Source organism: Filicampus tigris, chromosome 9, assembly GCF_054856515.1.
Source record: "Filicampus tigris isolate MCC_2025a chromosome 9, RoL_Ftig_1.0, whole genome shotgun sequence".
NCBI classification, from domain to species: Eukaryota; Metazoa; Chordata; class Actinopteri; order Syngnathiformes; family Syngnathidae; genus Filicampus; species Filicampus tigris.
In genome coordinates this window covers 20,077,551-20,101,686 of record NC_141225.1, presented here as the reverse complement: position 1 = coordinate 20,101,686, position 24,136 = coordinate 20,077,551, and the positions used below count along the sequence as shown (strand labels likewise).

The 24,136-nt window shown below is 41.7% G+C and overlaps 1 protein-coding gene across 2 annotated transcripts in view; it reads right to left on the bottom strand.

The window, feature by feature from the left end:
• igsf21a (immunoglobin superfamily, member 21a) overlaps positions 1 to 23,467 on the bottom strand; it is a 163,821-nt gene extending 140,354 nt beyond the window's left edge. The window contains exon 1 of one of the 2 annotated variants that reach the window (XM_086041571.1): positions 23,013 to 23,467. In XM_086041571.1, coding sequence (XP_085897697.1) covers positions 23,013 to 23,070 — 58 coding nt within the window. In that variant the 5' untranslated portion in view covers positions 23,071 to 23,467. The remainder of the gene's footprint in view (positions 1 to 23,012) is intronic. The other variant, XM_086041572.1, reaches the window with a different exon arrangement.
• Between the last annotated feature and the right edge of the window lie 669 nt (positions 23,468 to 24,136).

Here is a 24,136-nt window from a genome sequence, read left to right as displayed (position 1 = left end):
CAATAATTTAGCCTTGTTTTTTGCTGATGCAATCCTTTGTCGTAAAATAAAATTCATTCCCACACCCGACTGCGCAATTGTTGGACTGCGGGCTCTAACTATTGACGATTTAGATCACAAAAAGGTCTCACGTTAAGAGACAGAAGCTACTATGGCAAATGTTTCCCAAGCATATCTGAAAAAAATCCTGCATATATTGATGGTCAAATACGAATAATAAAGCTGCAGAAAAAAAAAAAAAAAATTTACGTTTTTAATGTGCTGCAAATTAATGATAACGATCACAAGAGAGATGAATTTATTGTGAACAGGAAACCCCTTGTCCAGAAAATTGTTACAAATGTTATAACTATTATAATATTAATTATAAATATTATTTTAAAAATTATAATACATTAATCAATCACTACATCACTCCTCTTGTTGAGCATCAAATACAAATGATGCAGTATTACCAATTTTGTAACTCCATCGCTATAGTTATCAACTATTAAAAAAAACAAAAAAAATAAAAAATAAAACAGCCCGCAACAAATCTAGCAACTTGTTGTGCTGTTATCAGAAAATTTTGGATAGTATGAGACTCCTAAAGAGCAGAAGATTGTCATGATGTTTTGTTGACTTTGGTTTCGACTTAAGTGAGATTTGTTGTTTTCCTTGCGTCTTTTGTCCATGTCCGTCTCATTATGTTCTTGTGTCCACCTGTGCTCACCAAGCCGGTCCCTTTGTGTTTACCAATCAGAGCCCTTAGACACTTGCATCTTGTCCAGGTGTTTCTTGTTGTCTCGTCAGTTGCTTGTTTTTAAGTTTCCTGGTTTCCTTCTGTCGATGTTGGCTCTTTTTTTTTTTTTCATGTCGTGTTGAGTCACATGTAAGTGTTTGTTTGTAACATTGCGTCTTGCTTTGGCCTTTGATGGTTTGGTATTATTTTATTTCATGTACCTTGATTACTTTATTTTGCTCTCTTATGATTAAGTCCCAGTGCAATGCTGCCTTGCCTCCCTGTCTGCCTTCTTTTGGGTTCTCAATCACGCATAATCATAACAGATGTTCCAGACTAAATTGTCCTTGGATGAAGCCATTTTTTCCTATTTAACTTTGATCCCCCTGTGCAACCATAGCCTAAAGATCATTTAGTATTGTATTTTATTGTATTGTATTGGAGCTCACTTGTCAATAAAATGCATTAATGGAAGGTAGTTCATTCATAATATTAGCAAAGCTATGGGAACAAGTTTTGATAGCATAGAAACCTCGGCCAATGCGCGCTAGCCCTTTTTTTTTATTCTTAGGAATATTTATTAATATTTAAAAAGGCATTTTTACTTTTGTACATTTCAGAGTCCGGTCTATTTTTATATAAGGTTGTTGTTTTAGTTGTTGTTGTTACATAGCCTAGTTGAAACATTTCACCTACAGTACCTTTACCAGTCAAGTATTTGTACTTCTGTACAGAGTACCTCTGCCTAACAGTTGTGTGCCAACTCATATCAATGCAAATCTATAATTTGCTTGTAAATGTAAACTTTTTTTCTTTTTTCGAATTTTATTTTATTTTTTTGTAATTTACTTCACCAAGCCACCTTCTACTCACCTGGGATGTTTGCCCCAGCTCGTCTCCTCCGAGATTTTCTTAGCTGCCTCGAGCCACCACAAAGGGAGCTCCCGTCAAACGCGTACTCTCCTTATTATTCTAATGATGGCTGTCAAAGGTGATAGATTAGCGCATGCGTGATCACGCTGCAAATATGAATGCCAGACGCTCTGCATAGCTGCTGCATGCGCTTTGGTTTTACGGGCAAACCCATTTGAGTCGTTAATCAGGATCAAATGTCTCTCTCATCCATTTTCACTGGCCTGGAGTGATAATGATTCATTAAACATTGTGTTTCGCTCAAATCCATCTCCATCTCTAAAGATATGCCGAGATGACTCGCACTATTTTAGCCTCCGTCACAGTGCAGCGAGCATAGGATCCAACTGTAAAGACATCAGCAGAGTAAAAATGAGATGAATGGAATCATGCTTAGCCTTTCAGTGACCTTCATTAACCTTCAATCCCTCTGACATATCGCTCTGCTGCCAAGCTGGCGGGCAAAGTCTCACAAACTGGACATCTCGAAAGGGTTGAGCAAAATATGTCGGCTTAGGGCGCAAATTCAGTCAATATGCTTCTACCTAGGATGCAAACTTTCTAAAATATATTGTCTACTCTCTACAGCATTACATCAACAATGCATAATCACAGAAGGTGTGATGTTTCAGTTTATGGGCATTAACATGAAAAATCAAGACAACTCGTCAAAAATATCAAGAACCTGATTGATCCTGAAGGCAACAAAGGTCAAAATAACTAATTATAAAGCATGACAAAACTAGCTAATAACTAAAGCATCATCTTGATTTTAAAGATGTGTTGTTTGGGGAGAATAGGCAAGAACCGAGCTGCAGTTCAATAGCTGATCAAAGTTATGTTTCATGTTGCACCCTAACACCTTCACAGATGTGATTATACTACTACTACAGTACTACCTGGTGTGAAGGGAAGGGAGTCTAATTAGAAATAAGAATGTAGATGTAGATTAAAAATAAAAAAAATAAAAAAACTTGCACTCTAAAAGCCCAAGAATCAAACGCTGTAACCATAGTCACAAAAATCAAGCCTGCTACAGTTGAGAAAACAGAGGATCCACAGACGTGATTAATTATGGCATAAAAAACATGTCCTGTGAGGGTGCTGATGAACCACATTTGCAAAAGATGCAAGTTAGGTGCAGTGAGCACCAAAGGGGGTTGGCCAATCAAAAACACTCCAAAGGGCAAAATGGAATTCCATCAAAGCCTTTCAAATCTGTGCTGTTTTACTGTTCTATCAAAGGTTTTGGTGGAGGAAAAGCATTCCAGCCTGGATATACATGAGACGGGCTCAATGGCTGACGCAGCAGGACAACTCATTACTTGGAAGCCTCATGGGAGCTCTTGTACTTTATTGTGGGACTCGTGGATGGCACATTTTTGTGAAAAAAAGATGTCTTTCTTAAAAAAGCGTCATCTGTTGCGCGCATGCTCTGAGGGTCTTATGAAAAATACTCTTTACCAAGAGAGCTTTCTCATCGACCAATTGGACTGTTTTTCACAGGAGAACAAAATATCATTTGTATTTATGCGCATTTTAAAATGGCATTTTCCTCCCTGTTTGGTCCACACAAATATATTTACTGGATGTTTTTACCTTTTGCCAGGTTGTGTCTTAAATCTTCCTAGTGTTTTCAATTATAAAAGAATTGATATTTCTGTAATTCAGATTTTCCCCGAATGCAGTGAGGAGAAAACACATTTCTCAGCCAACCGATTCTGTTTGCAAGATAAAAGCTTGAACGCAAAACTATAAATGAATGGTCATTACCGTCCACAAATTATCCCGCCAGTGCTCCTCGTTTTTTTCTGGATGAACCTGTTCATGGAGTTTACACAATCCAAATCCACTCCACACAACCTACAAGTGGAATTTGGTCGAAGTTGGGATACGGAAGCGCTGACGGAAGTTCGTTTAAAATGATAGGCGGACCGGCCTATAGGCGATTACTATTTCTTCTGGCCGGATAAAAAGTCGGCTAGATGGATGGCAGACGGGAAACCCCGCTGCAGGTGGAAGACGATAAACGGACCGGGAAATTTTAGTAAAATGCCCAGCTTTGACTATTACCGTCACTAAAGCGGGAGTGGAGGAGATGATCGATTTCAACTAATGATATTTCAAAACAAAAATTAAAGCACCTAAGGCAATACCATCAAACGATGCTCCCAAACCAGAATGAACTGTTCTGCACTGTGTGGGCAACAAGTTTTCATGAGTAGATGACCGTCAGCCACTAGTTTTGCAGTGATTCAAAATTTGAATTGATAGTTTAACCTCTTCGCAACATCACAGTTGCAACGGGCAATCAAAAATGCCATGTGACATTAAAAGAGCTTTCACAATCAAAATATACAAAGTTTCGATCAGTGCGTGTGTGGGTGAGTGTGTGCGTATATGCGTGTGCGTATCAGTGTGTGCATATATATGTGTAGGTGTGTGCGTATATACGTGTGCTTCTAAGTGTGTGTATATGCGCTTGTGCACATTAGTGTCTGCTTGTTTTTCATTTTCAATGCACAGATAAGCTCAGACTTTCAATCATGCTTTTTCCTTTTTTGTAAAATAAGAAACACGAAGAAATGACATTTATAAACTTGGACTGCTAATCATACTGTATGACAATGCTCCTCCTGATGATGATGATGATGATGATGATAATGAAGCTGTGAACCTGCCGAATCCCATACATTCACAATAAAACATTTTGGACCTCGACAAGCTGTTTGGCTTTGCTCTATTTGTGGCTTTGAACACAACTCACTTGATTTAAAGTGTGTATGTGCTCGAGCGTGGGCGTGATGGGCTGCTTGTAGTTCATATGGGCCCTGCATACTTGTCGTGGCCGGCCCAGTGTTCGTGTGAATATGCATTAGCAAGCCTTGTGAAAGAGTACATGAAAGGCAATAATGTAGGAAACAAGATTTGCATGTTTTTGAATGAGGCTGCCACACTCCTCCTCCTTACGTTTAATCAAGCATTTAATCAATTCACTGCGTAGGGAGGTGCAACAAACTAAACAAATTCCATCACTCCCAAATGATCCTTGAGCCTCTTGATAACCAGCAACAAGTGTCGTCACACTCATATCACATCCCTTGAATACACATTTTATGTATAATATAACCGTCTGTGTTTATTATATTATATTGTATTATATTTATATTACTGTATATTATATTTATATTATATTATATAAGAGTGATCCTAAAATAGCAACTTTAAGTCAAAATGGCAGACTTTCTGTGTCTTTTTGGCAGAGATTGGCAGGAAGTAAAAACTTTGCCACAGTTTGGCTTTAGCCACAGGTGCTTCTACTCAACTGGTAGGTAAACGAGCTCACTGAGTAGAAACACCTGTGGCTAAAGACAAACTGTGTCAGGGTTTTTTTATTTTCTGGACCTGGATTTCCCATCTTTGCTTTTTGGGCTAGGCTTCTTGAGACTTTTTCGCAGGTCTACATTTGACAGAGATGTCTACCAAATTTCATACTTCTAAGTGAAACTGGCTTCAGGCGCTGAATTCCTAAGACATTGAGCCTTCATAGCTTTAGCTATTGTATGTTTTACTCAATTGTCAGCAGGCCAGAATTAGCTATCCTGCGACAGACACGCTGTCTTTTCTGGAATGTCTTTCCTGAGACTTTTTTTGTGGGTTTACTCATGTTGGCACGTCAAACAAATTTTACACTCCCAAATAAAATTTGCTCTGGGGGCTGCCTTTTCCAAATATTCCAGGGCAAGGCAAGCATTACAGAGCCTTCGTATATTAGTTATGTCTTACTCATATTTTGGCATGCCAGTCAACATGCCTGCGATAAGATATCTGAGAATGAAATAGCAATGGCAGAATTCCTGTGTCTTTTTGGGCATAGCTTCTTGAGATGTTTTTTGTGTGTCTGCTAATGATAGATATAGCTAACAAATGTCATGTTCCTTGGGGAATCTGGATATGGTGGCTACACATTCAAAACATTCTAGAGTGGGTGCTGAGCCTTTACATGACCCATATTGCGGAAATCAGCCGTGTGTTACACAAGTAGAGCCTTTGTAGTTGACCTGACACAGGTGCTCACCGGGCGACCGCCTCCATACTCCCTGTTATGATTCCTAGAGTGGCCAAACCCCATGGAAATGACACAAGGCCCGCAGCTGAGCCTCATTGTTTGTACAATTGAGCGGAGGCCTCGATGTCGCAGCTGATGGCGGTGAAAAGTTCCGCCTGTAAATCTCTATTGATTACCTTTTGCTGACTGTTCGCAGCTGAGCATTTGGCAAGCGCTTGATTCTGTCGGAGTGCTGCCCAAAGCACAAATACACGTGGTGATTGAGGAGCCGTTCAAAGGCTTGGAAAAGTGGGTGCAATTGTGATGGTGCTTTGCCGAAAGGGCACACTAAAGAGCCCAACATGAGAGCTACAGTATAGGTATTTTGTGGTATTTTTTGTTACTGTGTTTTTTATTCACGTTAACAGAATGGGTTTTGTACTAACTGTTAGTATATAACTAACATAATTGAATCTTTTTTTTTCAGTACTTTGTTTTTTTTTTTTTAAATACGTCACCTCCTTCCAAAAGGGACAACGGTCCACGTCAGGAAATAAAGCCACAAGGTGAATAGTACAACTCCGGGAAAGCAGCTTCAGTGGATTCTGCCAGTCTTTTGTGGGAAAGACAGCAGCCGAACACTTAGTTTCAGAAGTGTTTTTTCTATGCTCCGTCCTCACTCACAAAGTGCAATGACTACTCACAAAGTTCCTTCCGGAGAGGCCGAGCCTTTGAGAATATAAAATAGCCTGCAGCTCTGTCATGTTCCATAGAGTAGATGGTTTATTTTGAAAGGAGACCTATTATTCCATTTCTCCACAAATTAAAACAGTTCTCAGGTGTGTTATTATATTGTCTGTGATAGGACTTGGTCAGAATATCCCAAGGATCAAGAATTATAGTAGCACTCTGGCGAAAGCAGTCAGCGTTGCGAACCACTGTGTCTCCGCTGTGGGGCCGTGCCAACGAAAGTCCAACTTTGCTTTATTTTCTGACATCAAAGTCACTAAAATGGTTAGGTTTGTACACAATTTGACAATGTTTCTTCCACACTTCAAGGCCAAAGCACCTTGCAGGAAACCAAACAACTATCATTTACAATGGGGTCAACTGCAAACCTGACGGCAAGTAGATTAAAGTATAAAAGGTACTGACAGTGACGGAAAAGCAGATAAAATAGAAAGTTTACAAAACCAAAGAGCCAACAAACACTGAACAAAACCAAGGCCGCCGAGGTAAAGAAACACTTTTCAGACTGAAATCCATTGAAATGATTACTTACTCCGAAACCAAACTCAGAAAGCATGTACAATAGTCTCTGTCCACAACTCCAGCCTAGCAAACACTACAACAGTCTGTGACCACTACAACAATTATCACTGTCCACTACATGCAGCTCATACTGCGGTCACTATTACAGCCATGCAACACTACTACAGCCATACGACCACAATGAACTACAGCTATTCAACAAATACTATCGCAATGACAGTCCTACAATAATCGGGTGACTACTACAGCCATGAAAACACTACTACAACTATGTGATTACTACTAACCATCACTGAATAATACAGCACTATCCAATACATTTCAACATAATGTTAAAGTATAATCCATCCATCCATTATCTATACCGTTTGTCCTCACAAGGGCCGCGGGCGTGCTGGAGCCTATCCCAGCTGTCAACGGGCAGTGGGCGGGGGACACCCCGAATTTCAGGGGTAGGACAAGCACTTATTAGCAATGACTTGCCCGACTTTTTGGTACAAGAACCTTTGAAAGAGCCCCATCATTTATAAAGCCAGCCCTCGGCACTTCACAAGCTTTCATTCATTAATAATACTCAATGGCGGCGAGGTGATGCTCTGTGCTATGCCGCTCACTCTCTTTTATAATTAAATCCACTTTAAAAAAAGGATGACATTGACTTTTTATTGCACCTTTTTCACAGCTTTCCCGTTTTTAATCTGCTCTGGGATTTAGGCAGCCTCGCTGCCTGTTGAGTGCACACTTTTGGTCACATGTTGTAATTCTGACATCAGCCCGCTCACACGAGTAATTTTTTTGATGGTGTCAGAATTGGAACGCTGTTCTGCATTTCTATTCGGCAGTGTATAGAGTGCAGCGGATGTCCGCCCGGCGAAACAGCAGGCCGTCTTTTTTCGCCATTTCCTCGCTACTGATTGTGCGAAATGTCCTCGCCTGCCAGTCTCGCACACCCGCAAGAGATTTTGTCAAGAGTGCGCCGGCAACAGCTTTTTGTCCTAAGCAAGCCGCTTTGTCTGTTAAACGGCAGGCTTTGAGAATAGCGTTGGTATGTCGCTTCCCCCAAGGGCTTGCGGCCTTGCTGTTTGGACCGCGTCCTCAATCAGAGAAAAAGGAGGCGGGTCTTTCAGGCTTCCTTCCCGGCTCGCTATATTCTAATCCTTCCATCGTCTGATGTCTTTCCTCGCGAGTGCAGCCCTGACAAAGGGATTAATATAAATTCCTGTGTAGCCTCAGATGGAATGGTGAAATGGGTGGAATTATGCAGCCCTCTGTGCTGACTACTGGAAGATTAGCATGTTGATAGCTATCGGCTGACGGATGACAAATGTGTGCCTTGAAAAACAGTAACTGGAACCATACCGGGTAACATGAGTGGATCTTTACAGAAGTGGGTGACTCGAGTTAGACGGCTGAACTCGAGTCAGATTGAAGTTGCCAGTTTTAGGACATGGGATTTAAGATTTACGAAAGACTTGACTTAAACAACTGTGATTGTCAATGTGTTTGTAGGGCTAACTAACACAAGTACAGATGTTAAGTGCCAAATGGCTGATGTGCAAATATATCTTGAGATTGAGCAAGATTGTATGATTTATGTCTTGCTTGATCCTTGATTAGTATGCCAGTCTGTAATACATGGGCCAACAAATGAACAAATTCATTTTGAATGATGATCTGTCATGTGATACTGTTCCACTCCAGTGATGTAGGAGGACGTATTTCCCTACTTGACCAACCAATGCAAGTGGACCGTAATGAACAAAAGTGAAAATAACACTATAATTTTTCTTGTTTACCAAGCTCCAGTCCAATACCAACTTGAAAGAACAAAAGCAACTATTTGGCTGCAACCAGCAAAGGCGCTGCTGTTTCAGTCTCCACTAATAAGCTTAAAGATGGTTCAATATTTTTGCAAGAAGGAACACCACACAGAAAAGCTTATACAGTGGTCGTGTATGTCTCTGAGCTTCTCTTTCATACCTGTGGAAGTCACGCCTCACAATTTAATCAAACAACTACCTCCCAACCACAAATAAACTTAATAGTCATGTATGTCAGATTTACAGTTGTACAAGGTAAAACATCGATCTGAATTTCCACTATGAGACGATAATTCTGCTCATTTCACTGGCACTTTACTTCATATTTGAGACTATGAAATAGCGCCACAAGGATAGAGCATTGCGACTCAGGTATTTTCTCTCCACATGTTCCCGTGACATAACGGAGGTCTCACTATCTTGCTGAACGTCGGCGTAATGCTCGCTCAGCTGTGGCGAGCTCTAATGCGAGCATTTTCTAACGCTCATCTCGCCTCAGATTAGCCGGCCCGATGAGGAAACGGCAACGGACGCATGGGGGCATCCATCAAGATGAATAAAATGACAGTCAAGTGTTTCAATTTAACACAGAGGCGTATTTTGCCACACAGGTGCGTCATCATGGTGCAGGCTGGAAATGGCTAAACAACTGCAATGTGATGGGAAGCCATTTTACTTAGTGCGAACACACCATCAGAAAAATCCAGAGGAGACTGAAGACACATATGAGTAGTTGCCATTTAATCAGCACATACTGTCGTATAAAAGTTTGTTTTCAAATGTTACACTGGGTTTTAACTTTTTTGATACTGTCATGGTTTCTTCAGGTTCAGCACATTACTGGCCTATCCTATGTTTGATACTGTCGATGGTAGGTAGGTAGACTGTTCTAGGGAAATTCATTTTAGATGGCCCAAAATACTGAAAATAATGAGTAGTTTTCCCTGAAGATATCTTTGATTTTTTTTTTTACAACAATTAGTATCACAATTAAAGCTTATCAACCCCTCCTAAAAGACTAACCTAATAGCCAGTGTATTCAACATAAGTTCCTATAAATTGCCAAGGTTTGCAACTTAGAAGTTTGCAACCTGATCTTTTCCTTCACAAGGTTTTGAGCACTGTAGCTTTTTTGAGCAGAATACATCTGCACTTGAATATCTCCAAATAAAGTGTTCAGAGTCCAGAAGGGAAAGATGTTCTACAAGTTGTTGACTTCAAGTTGCACTGTCTGCATTAATGCATAGTGTATAAGAGTCAAGTTCCACACTCTAGTGGGCTGCGAGTGTGCAACCTACAGGCTTTTAGCAGAAGCCAAGAAAAGCACAGACGAATCAGCAGAAGAAGACGAAGTAGCAGCAGCTGAAGCAGAAGAAGTGGGAAAAAAAGTCAAGGTGTAAACACGGCAGCGAGCTATGAGAAGACTTCCTGTTGATGACACTTCCGGTTGACATCAAGACTGAGAGGTCTGATGAGAAGTGGTCTGGGTGGAAATTCAAGCATCCTGCGTAGATTCTCGACGGGTGATTATTAATTTTTTTTAAGTTGGGCAAGTACAAAACAAGAAGGCCGATCAAGATGGAAATATAAACACCATTATAAGCAGTGTGGATGATTTCACTTCTTTTGCTGCTGTGGGAGCAAAAAAAGAATTGAAGGTGACATACCAAAGTGGAAACTCATATTATTGCTATGGTCATGCATAAATGCATGACCAAAAAAACAGTACTGCAGCTTATTTCTTCTCCAGGACATTCCAAATGTTTGTCTTCATGAGTAAAACCACAAATTTAGTGAGCATCGAGCATTTAGTGCTCAGATAGGACCCTTCCGCGTTTTTACTTATAGAAACGTTTGTGACCAATCATTCTGCAGGAGATCTGATAAAGGTTGTGATTCATTGTGAGGTAACGGCGATGACGTAGCCACTAGCTAGTTTGCATCTGCCCAGACGACTGGCAGGAAATCTCATTCAACACCGCCAAGCTTTAAAAATGCATCAAAGTTTGAAGAAGATTGGGTGAGAATTGGGACTTTTGTTAGAACGCCAGTCTCAATATTGTTACCCTTTGTTTTTCATCAACACTTAATTCAAATGGCATCGTCTCACTTCATGATCATTTTCCATCTTTGCCTTGCACTTGTTTTTCCCCGCAACACGACTTCATTGTTTCCTGTTAATCACATTCATTGCAAACGGGATTGGATCTGGGCTGCATAAAAAGGTCTAATATTGTGCGGGATGAATGAGTTTCTGAGTCCTGATGGCACGGCCACCCCCAGATCACAATCAACACGAGAGATGCAAGATTACAGGATTTACACTTTTATCCACAACGGGGAGACGAAGATGAGACATGACGGCAACAACAACAGCAGCAGCTGAAGCAGGCAGCTTTCCAAACTTTGCGTGTAAAAGTGTCACAGATGCAATTGTAGCCGAAATCTGCCATTTCCAAACTCAATCTCCATTTTTAATCATCACAACAACGGCGGAATATGAACTTACACAACGCAATGTTGCATGACAATTATGTTGCCTCGAGATTGGAGGTCTGAAATTTTGTTTGACAATGAGTGAAAATAGTTAAGTTAGATACATTTGGGTGAGCCTGTTTTATTAAAATGGATTACTTTGGTGCAGAAAGAACAGTTCAGTCAGGAAGATTAATTTCAGCTCATTGTTTCATTTATTGTATCACTGAATGGAAGAGGGTGTCACCAGTGTCGCTTGCTTTTGTGACGTATGAAAGTCATTTTGTCTGGACGGGGATGTGGAAGACTGATGCCGGTGACATGTCCGACTGTTTTTTTTTTCAATGTCAATGTAATAAGTTATTGAGTGTTAAACTAGCAATCAAACATGATTTTAGGGTCGTGTTGTGTTGTAGCGCAACGATGTACAGTATATGACAGAAAGGTATAATGAACAATACAGTTTTTGGAGAGTCAAGAGAAATGGCCTTTTTTTTTCAGAAAAGTAGTGATTTGGACATGAAAGGATTCCGTCTGACAGTAATGACATACTATACAGTAGGGCTGGGAAAAAAATATCGCTGTTCCAATCCCAAACATGGCGCTATAAAGTGAAAACGTCCAAAGTGGCGAGCCGTAAAGAGTGAGGCTCTGAACAAACGTTCACTGCAGCGACACCTAAATGAATCTTTACGGCCACAATGTTTCCACACTGTTTATTAATTGCTTAATATCAGCTCACCGTAACCATCCTGCAGGTGGCCGCCCCTCCGTCTGCCCTGAAAACTCATACTGTATTTTATATAACGGCTTCTCAAGCAGCAGTAAAATTAATTGCGAGTCATTTCAGACGGGAGGGATGGCAATTTCATATCGGAGATTGTGCTCGGGGAGAGAAATAGCTACTCACATAAAAGGGAAGAGAAATGGAGGCGACAGCTACTAGGTTCACATTAAAAGTCACAACAGAAGAGATGCAATTAAAAAAAGCCATTGTATGTATGCTAAGTACTATACTATGTGTGTGTGTGCGTTATGTTAATGTACATTTAAAGTGAGGGCATGTAGTGACGAATAATGTGAAAATGTTCTTTCTACAGCGATACCGAAGCATTTAGCGCAATAAAGGAAAATCGTGTGGGGTGGCTATGCTTGTCTTACTCTACATGCCCTCGCAGTACACCTACACAATAAAGAAAAGAACGCATTCATGTAGCAGTCTGGCAGTGCCAATGTTAAAAAAAAAAAAAAAAACATTTTGGTGCATATTGAGAAATGGGTTTTCAATTGTGTTAACATAATGAGCTAGCATCCTGTTTTTCCCCGACAATTTAACAAAGTCTCTGCGTGAATAATCTCAATGACAATACTCAGATAAGAAGTGGCTATTTATGAAGGTTTAGTCTTGAAATTATGCTGTGGTAGCTTCCATTCAGCTCTTGTTTCTCACCAATCTGGACGTTGTCTCGCCTTGTGTTCCTCCCACCCATGTCTGACTGTCTTATTCGTTTCTCGAGTTTCTTCACCCATGACTTGGCAGCTACCCTTCTTTTTCTCACAGGCAGAGTACGCATTTTCCATGCGGCAAATGTTTATTAGCGTTTTTTGGGAGAATTTTAACACTTTGTTCATTATTCACAATGCATTTCAGCGAGTGTCAATTATAAGCGGATTTTGGCTATTCATGTGCCGGGTCGGTCCCAATCCACTGCGGGTAGTGGGGGTCGACTGTCCAGTAAATAAATTGTTTACAAAGACTGGATAGATTGCTCCGTCTTCTGATTGGATCAGTATTCAATTATCGTTTTTTTTTTTAAATCGGTGTTTGGCTCCAAAATCCTGATCACGTAAAGCAGAAGCCTGTCATTTCTCTTTTCTGCTTTACATCTCACATCACCATACTCCCCGCTGCTTTGGCAGGTAATAGCCAATTTACAAGTGAAAGTTGGCTAATTGTAGCCAGCAGAGTTGTTTGTCAAATATCACCCAGATTTGTAGTTCAATAGTTGTTGTAAAAAAAAACGTGGGCATTCTAGTGTTCATTTTAATACACCCCACAGTAGAGGGGCCGGGGCTCCCCCCAAAACGACCATACTTTCCACAGAGTCACAGCACATCCTCGGCTTCTGTAAACAGCTTTCAACTTGGTGCTGCCGTTCCCACGAGAGATTACGGCCGATCACGCCATGACCCTTCACAAGATCTGTTTATGCAACAGGTCCATCGGCGCATGCCAGCAAGTGAGAGCGATGACGCCCGGCCGATGGTGATGCAGCCAGCAGGTATTGAAGGTTTACACCATCCTCACTTTAGCTCTGGATTAACACTGACAGTTTCACTCGCCAGGATTTAATGATATCATTTTCGCTTTGTGTAAAGATGTGGAGAAATAACCTCTGCTTTACTTTAGTAGGACTGACAACTTCAACGCAAAGACATCCAAAGCCGTTATTATGGAATGTGGAATTAATGTTGGTGGAGATTAATTCTCTATTTGCATGAGGTGAATCAAAGGTTTGCTGATGAATGTTATCGCAGGAGGCAGACGTTCTGGAATGTCCTGTCATGGACTGACTCATCAGCAGGACTTGCTTGTGCCATGACAGATTGATGGCTTTTATTAGTGGTAGTATTTTTAATGCGTGGATGTTGTCCCCAGGGCAAAATAAAATAAAATAAAATCTCCCCATGGCTCAACTGGAGGAAGTCAGCATGCATAAAGTGGGAATAATCTGTCACATGCATGTGGAACGCACACAATCCTCACTTCCTCGCCCGTCTGCACAGCTTCAGCCTATCCAGTGACGTCAAGTGTGCAGATTAACAACCCTCCACCTCAACCCCCCCCCCCTTACACTCCCATCACGTTGGCTCCCTCCTTTCCATCCCTTCCGTGTTTTGATGCCTAATCTCAAACTGCTTGGCATGCTGCGTTTACTGGCTGCTGTGAATGGATTGCAAAATTTAACCTAAAGACCAAATTCAGATGAACACGCAAGGGTGACTATGTATTGAAATAGAATTCTTAGCCAGATATCGATCACATTGCAAATTGTGTGAAAGCAATTTTTGAGAGTGGAGAAAGAAGACAATAAATCTCCAGGTGTTGTCTGATGTAATTTGTGTTGCTGCTAAATTGTTTGGCACAACTGCTAGTCTTCATATAGTCTTCATATTGAATACAAACTATTCAGGAAGAGTTACAATGAAATGCATGCAATTAAAATATTGTAAAATTGACCCTGAAAAAGCAGCCTCCGCTCTTAATACTGTAGATGTCGCGTCTTAGTGAATGGCTGGATGCGTCATACACATAAAAACTTATTTACTGCCAAAGACGAATTTATTTGTCTTTTCTCAGTAAATTCATTCAATCCCAGGAATTTATCTATATATTTTTCAAATTTTTTTTTCAAACATTAGAAGAGGGTCTGAAAGTGTCTGGCTGTGAATGAGTTAAATGTAAAAATAAGAATGTCATTGAAAGAAATATTTTAAGAAAACATTTTTTTTTTAAACTGAAAAACAAAATCTATTCCGTTTCAGCGCCATAAAACAGGTGCAAACTTGGAGTCGTAATACTCGCACAATCACTCACATCCCATTTGTTTTTGTAATGTGAACAACTATGTAAAAATTTACAACAAAAATCCTAATAGGGCATCATGCCCAGCAACGTGAGCGTAGCCCTAATTTAATTTGATTAAAAATGATAGTCTGCCTTCCTTGGGTCCACTTGTTTGTGTAAGCATAACAAAAGGGTGACCAACACTGTAGGTAGGCTAATTTCTTGTAAAAAAAAAAAAAAAAAAAAAGGCCCTAGCAAGGCCTGCATGACCATGAGTGCTGCATTTTAAATTAGTTCGATATCAATCCTAAAAATGTATCCTATGCATCATTTGTCTGCGGAAAGGGAAAATCTTAACTGATCCAATTGTGCAACTGAAGATCACAGGCGGTTTCAAGCCTTGCAAGGGGGCAAGCTCTCGTTCCGTGGCTGCACAGGGAATCAGAGTTGCTTCAAACCCCCACGCAAGCCAAAGACATCAACGAGGAAGCCTTACATCTGCTAAAGAAGGACTTCGGAGGGGCGGAGAAATGCAAGTTAGTTCACTGATTGAACTCCCTTGCCCCGAGCCCCAAGATGTCGCGGTTCATCACAAGATTTCTCATTTGATCATTCTAAGGGCGCTTGGAAAATGAAAAAAAAAAAAGAAAAAAACCCAGCTATTTAAACCATTTTTTTCTTGATGCTCTTCTTTTACATGCAGGAGGTTGATTCAGTGGGGGAGGCAAGATTTGTCGTGATGCTTACGTATTCTATTGAATTGTTTGCATTGAGGCACACGTATAGGAGACCTTCCTCCCCTGCAGCCCACCCTAAGGGCATCGCATCCTCTTGAATGCAAATAGCACGCCAGCGTGGCTGAAAATATCATCATTGTTCCCCAGCATCTCTCTGAGTGCAAACATGCCGCATTTCTGTGTGGGAAATGTCAACAGGATGATTGGGTTTTGCACGTTTTGGCTGAAAGGCTGATAGCTGCCACTATGCTAATGTGCCGTTATCTTCGAACGTCTAGCTTATTGCCGTCGAAGACATGTCGGGGACATCGCGCTGCTCTTGGTTGCCCTGCGCTTTGAAGCTATTAAAAACAGCAGCTGTCTTCTCAATGTGTACTTTACTCCGTGTTCTTTACTAGAATCAGAGCAGTCATTTTTGAAACAGGGTCCAGGGGCTTATGTAGCATGGGGTTCCATTTTTTTTTTTTTGCAATAAATGTTTATATCGTTTTATTAAAAAGAAAAAAAGTGTAGCACTGTACATACATACGGGAACTGGTGTGCCAATAAAATAAACTTAGCTTTGGGAAATTTGAAAGCTCTGACATGTTAACCATATGACAAAATATATTTTCTAGAGAAAAAGGCCTATTATTGCAGGAATGAAGTCCATTTTGTTCCCCTGAAAAAAAAGCATTGTTCGAGAATATAGTCTGTATTTTAGCATCTTCTCCAGATTAAATTACAAAATATTATGAGAATAAAATTGCATTTTCCAAATGCAAAAATGTACTTCTAAAAATGTTAAAAATCTAACTTAACTTTTTGTCCCTTATTAAACTTTGACTTGAGTATCATAATACAATTTTACCTTTGAAGAAAACATTTCCATAAGATTAAGAATTTTTATCCCAACAAACTGTGTCCTTGAAGTTGTTTTAATGAAATTACAACAGAAATTTCTTGAAATATGACTTAATTCTCATAACATCAAACCTTTTTTTTTCACTAAAAAGTACACATTTCGTCATATTTTTCTCATGAATAGGCAACATTTGAATCATTATGGGATTCACGATTTACACATCGTAGTTATGTTCGATTGGCATTCCGATTACACGTGGGTCCTTGGGAAAGTGTACCGAACTCTCACTAGCCAAACGGACAGTACCAGACTTTGAGATTTCAGGTGGGCCCAAGCTTGGTTCAAATAAGCCTCGAATAATCACTTTTGCTTTTTTTTTTTTTTTTTTTCAACTTTAGAGCAATCCAATAAAATCTTTCGGCTTCAAGCCAATCCCTCCCTTGCTCAGATGGTGCCCACACATTCGCTTCCGCACAATTGAGCTTCGCTTGAAGTAGTTACAGCAAAGCCTATATTATGAAGCGACAAATGCCCTCAAGTCGTGCATGGGGCCGCTTGCCGTCAAGCACAAAGACGGACCTTTTGAGGCTATTTGGGCCCTTCCCTGGAGGCTATTAGCACGAGAGGGAAAAGCGCACAAAGCTGACAGCAGCCTTTCAACAAAAGCCATGATTTCTGGGCCGCCAACCTGTTTTAGATTTTCACGCGCTCCTTTCATAACATTAAGTGGAACTTTGAGCCATAAAAGAGTTTGTTCGAAAAGGTGAGCATTGGCAAATATAAATCCTTTATTTGAGATGTATGCATTAGGTAAAGCCCACCCCCCAACCTCCCCACCCCCTGATGTTTTATCCTCAATCAAATGGTGCTCGATTTCTTTTCAGTCCATTCAGGTCAACCATTGAGTGCTTTTAGGTTGCTGCAAGCCGACTCCTTTATTCTTTGATTAAATCACTATCACAAGGTTAAATGTTATGTATTTCCCCAAACCACACAGCCACGGCGTTAGACTGTCGCATTAGGGCTATCAGTAGAATACATAATAGAGTGAAGGACTAATGGGCTTCGCAGAGCTGTGCAGGATACTCGGTTTACCCAAACTGGATTGCGCAATGTAGATTAAAAATACCCTGCAGTAGGCTGGTAATTAGTTATTGGCAAAAATGGAAGGGAAAAAACACTTGTACAAATGTTTCCTGCATTACTAGTCTAGATCGCTAAAGGCTTGTACATAGGATATCATTATTTTAACAACTTGGACTGCCAGACAGCATTAAAAGGTACGGTTGTAATGGTTTTAGCAATACTGTCGTTAAAAAGTGATATTTCATTCGCTCAAGTTACACAAATGCTCAGCGTTAAAACCGCCATCATGTCGGCATGCGAACATTCAGTTGAGTAAGAATCAAAGACAACAGTCGAGGCCAAACAAAAATGCTGTCACCAAATCTATACACACATCAAGTATAGGATCTGATCACATGAAGCAGTCCCTAACCTGTTGAATTTCCGTTTTTATATGAAACATCAACCACCTGAATAGCATTAATTAATATCCAATGGTTTGCTGTCAAATGGAATTAGGGGTGCAAAGTAACCTTGTGTAATGAGCCACATGCTGCTCCATCTCATGCGGATCTGAAAAATCATGCAGTGTTTCTTCCTGTGTCAATGTCAGATGAAAGGCCAGCCAACTCCTCTCCCCATCAGTCTGCAATCTTTTTAGCATTTCGCCGTAAATGCTCAAGTCTGGCTCATGTCTGTGGGCGAGGCCACTACACCCCAAAGCGACAGGTTGAAATGATCTGAAGAGCACTGAAGCAAAGCCTGGAGGTGGTTTGCTAGATAGTAGCATCACCACCACAACCCCTTTCCGTCAGCCGCTATCTTGTCAGTGTGTCAGCAGCAGACAGTCACGGTGCGACGGGAACCATCAGAGCCCAAAGAGATCCGGCGGCTGCTAAATCCGCCGGCGTGGCTCCTCGTATTTATCTATCTTAAAGGCAAACGGTTATGTGTGCCGGATTATTTTTTTTTCCCGCGGATGATTTATTTATCTGGTGGAGTGAAGGGGTTTGGATAAACTCTCCTAATCTTGGATCTTTCAAATTGAATGCTTTCATTGCACATTTAATGTTCCAATTAGGATTTAAGTCAATGCAGGCATGTCGCCGAGGTTTTGCAGATTATATATACAGGTAGTAGCAAACACAGAATCACAGTTTGGTGTATTTTTTTAATGGAGGCCACATCCTCTAATAAATCGGCCTAGCCACCATGGCAAACATGAATTAAGTTGCCTCTAGAACCAAAAATGCAGCGCAAAATCAATTAACTGGTCACCAGAAACCTTTATGAGGTTCAGTTTCAGGATGTGAGTTTGCAGCCTTAATTTAGAAATGCAAAGTCAGCGTTCCCTTACACTAATAGCAGAATGACACTCCCGAGTGATCGCTCGGCCACTAAACTCTGTATCCTCAATGGCAACTGTAAATTTGTGATGTTCCATGGGCGCGAATCATGGAAAAGACCGGTCATCAGCAAACGAAGCTTCAGGCTTTCTTCAACAAATGTTTGCAAGCTATACGCAAACAACTGTGGGAATGTGCAGTACAGGACGTGTTTAGAGGTTCAAATACTCGAAAGTGTGGGTGGATCGGACACTCACTGAAATGGAACCTGCAAGGAAAGTAAAAGAAGACTGAGAGTCACCTGGCGAAAATTCCAGAAGCAACTCGGGAAGCTAGGTGGAGATAATTCGTCTGTGTGACCTATGCGCCACATATCAATCAAAAGAGAGGATTGTCTTGAACGTCGTTCACGCTGGACACCTAAGCCGGCTTTTTTACTAACATCGGCGTCCGGATATTGCCAGTGTTCGAGTGGTAAAGTGGGGAGTTTAACTCATTCACCGCCAGAAATTTTCAGACCCTCTTTTAGCCTAATGTTTGAAAAAATGTGAAAAAAATATATAAGTTCCTGGAATTGAATACAATCAAATATGTATCATTTATCTGGAGTTGCTTGAATGAATCTTTCATTTTATTCTCAGTATCTTTCTGACTGATGACAAACAAGAGCCTGAAAACGCTGCCAAATTCAACTGGTCACAAATCATGACAATGCAATTCAGCCTCATCCTGCCGAGAGAAATCAATTTAATAGGGGAATCCCCTTTGGCATACAGCGGTCGTCTGAGACATTGTTTCGCAAGGTAGCGGTACCCAAGTGAGAAAAACGCCAAGAGCATCACTCGGCCTATCCGAGCTCGCCTTCCCTTTACTTCATTCTGCCACGGCAGCTTTTCTGTGGGATCGAACCAGACGCTTCAGCCTTTGCTCCCTCTCGTGCACCGCTGAGCCTCAGGCATCCATGAATCATTCGCGTCTTCACAGGTTTCCTACTGGGGAAGTTGACATATTGAACAGTGGAAATCCCCCGCTAAGCCATCCAGTCATTCCAATTTGACCCTCAAGAAACATAAAAAAAATGGAACAATAGGTGTGAGTAAATCGGAGATTTGAGATCATACTGACAATTTTCCAGAGGAATTGATGAAATACGACACATTCAATGCATTTTTATTTTTTCCGATATATAACGCAAAAGAACTATAGCCCAAAAACAAATGCAAAAATGAACTGTTTTTATTTCCTGCATTAAATGAGTCTTTTTACCATTCATTACCCTCTTTTAAAAAAAAAAATAAGAAAAAACGTGGGCCTTGGTTATTCCCCAATGACAATTTACAGCGAATATATAACAACATCACTTGGAGAGAATGTGAGGGAGGTCAGAGAGACAAAACAAAACAAAAGAAAAAAAACAAACAAAAAAATGTACACACCCCATGTGTGAGATTGAGTGAGTGTTTGTCGGTGGGACGGTGGGTTTCTGTTAGTCTGTTCTGTTTGTTTTCAGTCTTTGATGCTTAAATTAGAAGAGGAAAAAAAGTGAAGGCGGTGAGGGGCCTACAGCGGCGGCATGGCTCAGCTGGTAGAGTGGTTGTTCCCAAACCTGAAGGTTGTGGGTTCAATCCTTAACCCTTGTGAGCATGTCGAAGTGAACTTGAGCAAGATACAGAACCACCGGTTGCGTCATCAGTAGATAAAATGAGGAGACGGTTTTAAAGCGCGTTCCAAACTGAACTATACAAGTGAAACATCATTTACACAGTGTAATAATGTGATTAGTTGAATAGGTGAATGGTTGGTGCGCATGGGTATGTAAGGTAAAAGTGAACGCACAAAAATGGCTGCAACCACTAGAGGTGCTGTCGACAGCTACATTGATGCTTCAGTCCTCTGGGCAGCCTTATTCTGATATATGAAATAATGCCCATCCGTTATCGGATGGTTGCTGCATCAACGTAATTTGGGTGTGTATCTCTCTTCACTCAACACTTTTAATTAAATGCAACTTGTCTTAAACTTCCCAAGGGTCCCCCGAGCACCTGAAGAAGTCAAAAGACGTTTGAGAAAAAGTCCATCACAGCCAATTCAAATCCATCTGTCAACCGCTTCCTGAATGGGTCCGGCTTCCTCTTAATGAACATTTGACCTACAGCGAACGGGCTGAGATCAATCCTCATCATAACACCTACTTGGTTCGTGCTGTAAAAGTCAATTGGGCAAAAAAAAACAAGCTGCCGATACATCACAACAGATACACCAACACTAGTGAAATATAAAGCGGTGGCTTGCACACAGCCATTTATGTCGAAACTGCTGGCAACAAAAGTGAGTACACCCCTAAGAGAAACTGTCCAAATTGGGCCCAAACTGTCAATATTATGTTTGACCGCCTTAGAATTTAAGCACTGGGCATGGAGCTCACCAGACCTTCCCAGGTTGCCATGACAACATCCCCACCTTTTATTTGAGGAAACCCCACAAGATGCTCAATGTTTGGAGACATACTTGACCAGTAGACCACCTTCATTCATGCACGCGGTTGCGCTGGAGGTGTGAGTCGTATTTTTGAAACTCACTTGTTAACATGTGACTTCCCCCCTGAACTTTGATTATTCTCATTAGATTCAGACTTCAGAAGCTTTGTTCTTCCAAAGATTTTTTGCCTTAACATTGCAACTTTTTTTTTCTCTAAAAATTATAAATGTACCTTGACACCTTTTGACAGAAATATTCAACCACTTAAATGAATTCCACATTTTGGGGTGCACGTCGTAGTTATGCTTAATTAGCATTACAACGGAAATATGAAATCACTGTAAGAGCAACTTGGACCCAAAAAGTTTGAGAATCTTTCCACTAAAGTATTAGTCTTTGCTTTACATTCAGTGTCCTGGGGGAAGACAATGAAAAGACTCGATGCTCTCTATTGGGCACACAGAGATGTACAGCATATGCATGCATAAAGCAGGTGTTAAAAAAAACGGGAAAGAATCACTCCTGGGGAAACGAGGAGCAAGCAGATAGGCGTCGTGCCGCTGGAAGAGTGACTCGTTAACATGCTCAACAGGCACACAAAAATCCTCAAGTGCAAGACGAGAGCTGGCCGAGGCTCCTTGCTGCGTCAATTAAACATACCGCACGATACCGAATACACCACACACACACACACACACACACACACACACGCACACACACACACAACACCCTGCAAAACGGCCAACTGCCACGGACATTACAAGTCAACATGTGAACTGATGTGAGTGGCAGTTCGGGGAAAGGCGAGAAGAATCTGATCTGCCTTCAGTTTTTGTTACCTCTCTCCCCGTCAGTTGGACGTGAATCAGCCCGCAAAGCCGTTCACTCCTGCATCTTTTTCCTAGCCACTTGTTTGACGCAAGCATTATCCGAGCCCACCACTGTGCACGCGCTGTCACTTAAACAACTCCAAAAGCCGCAAAGGTCAACGCGCTTCATTTAATCATGTCAGGGAAGGAGAACACATCACTGAGGAGCATATTATTCACGTGGTTGTCTTGGCAATCAAAGTTTATCTGTGGTGCAAATTGTGCAAAGCAGTCGAGAGTGGATGAAAAGTCACAGGTTATCTCGGGTGAGGGGGGGGGGGGCGTTTTTAACCTTTTCTTGCCTAAAGTCTTCATGCTAACGTCATTGTTTGAGTGACGCATGACAAGCTTCGGTGGCAAATCACACCAGGGGTGCGATCAAACTCATGTCCCATTGTGTAACCCCCCCCACCCCCCACCACCCCCCAAAAAACGTATTCGTCTCTACCGTCCATATACCCGAACGCAAATGCATTCCTATTGGCTGTCATGCATGGAGGCATGATCGTGAATGGTGACAGGAGCGACAGAGGTATATAGCGCCACACTGCTGTTGAGCACCAAGCAAATTCATGATTTTATTACTTCTGTACCTACCTGCATCCTTTTTTTTTGGTGCCTAAGGTAATGCTGCATTTTCTTCCCAACTGCACCCGCAGAGGGAGTTTGTAGGGGGTCCGGAAAAGTTGACCTCCACCCCTCCCCTGGACTGTGCCCCCCCCCCCCCCCCCACCCCATGCTCTAACTCATGCTTAGTTAAGCTCTTGTGCAGCTTGCATTGTTTTATTTTACGCATGCATGTGTGTTGGAGGAGAAGATCGGCTGAGGTGTGTGGTGAGGGGTGTTTGCTTGCTTACCCACGGCTAAATCCAGTAGATCCGCGCACAGGAGCAAGCACAGCGAGAAGACGCTCATCGTTGCTCCTTTGTTGTGTTAAATCCCAAACTCCTCTGGCGTTTACATGCTCCCCGGGATGACGCGGCCGTGCGGTGCCCACCATTCCAGAGGTACGCGGCTGCAAGGTGCCTCCGAACTCGAACTAGTAGTCATGATGCAAGTCCGAGTACAGGCAGGCGGACGGACGGGCGGGCGATAGGGCGCGCGCACAAGTTGCGCACGGATGAGCGCGTGCAAGGTGTCGCCCGCGTGTAGGGGAGCGGGAGGGAAGGGGGGGGGGGGGAGCAAAAAGAAGGATGTTAAGACTGGTTGTGGTCCACAGTGTGAGTCCGCTTCAAACAAAAGGCAGCTGGGGCGAGCTGAGCCGCGCAGCAGTGACAACACAAGGAGAGGTTCGGATGAAAGAGCCGCACACTCGCTCGCTCTCCCTGCCTCCCTCTCTCTGTCACCCCAACCCTCCTCCTCTTCATCCTGCTCCTCCTACTACCCCCCCCCTCCCCCTTTCACACAGACGCACAGTCATTTCTCTTTTATTTCACACAGTTTCGTTCGTAATCTCCAGCCTGGATTGGAACCGCTCTAATTCTGTCCATTAAGACGATTTAGTGCTGCCCAAAGGGAAAAAAACACCACTAACTACACAGCAAGTCTTAAATATAGCCGACATATGCAAACATACCAGAGACCATAAGCACCAGTCCAACTACTTGCAGATTCCGATGTGGCAATAATTCTGATGGGGTAAAAAAGAGCTCAGTTTGATATTAAAACGACTATGTGACCAAGAATTGTAATTTTTCCCTCAAAGACCTCGTGCATTTTTTGATCCAGAAAATGAAACTTAGCTTGCATTTTCAACTGTATCCATTTGTTTTGGAAAAATCAGTAAATAACTACTCCGGAAATTTTATTTTCAAACCTATTTTCCTCTGCTTCTCCTTGTTTGTTGTTTTGGGACTTTGTTAATTTAGTATTTCGATTTTTCCCAGTGCCTCGTTTGCCTTTTGTTTTTCAAAAAAGAATATTTTTGGGGAGATTCACTCTGCTTTGCCGCCCTGCTTCCCTGCTGTCCTCCACTCCACCA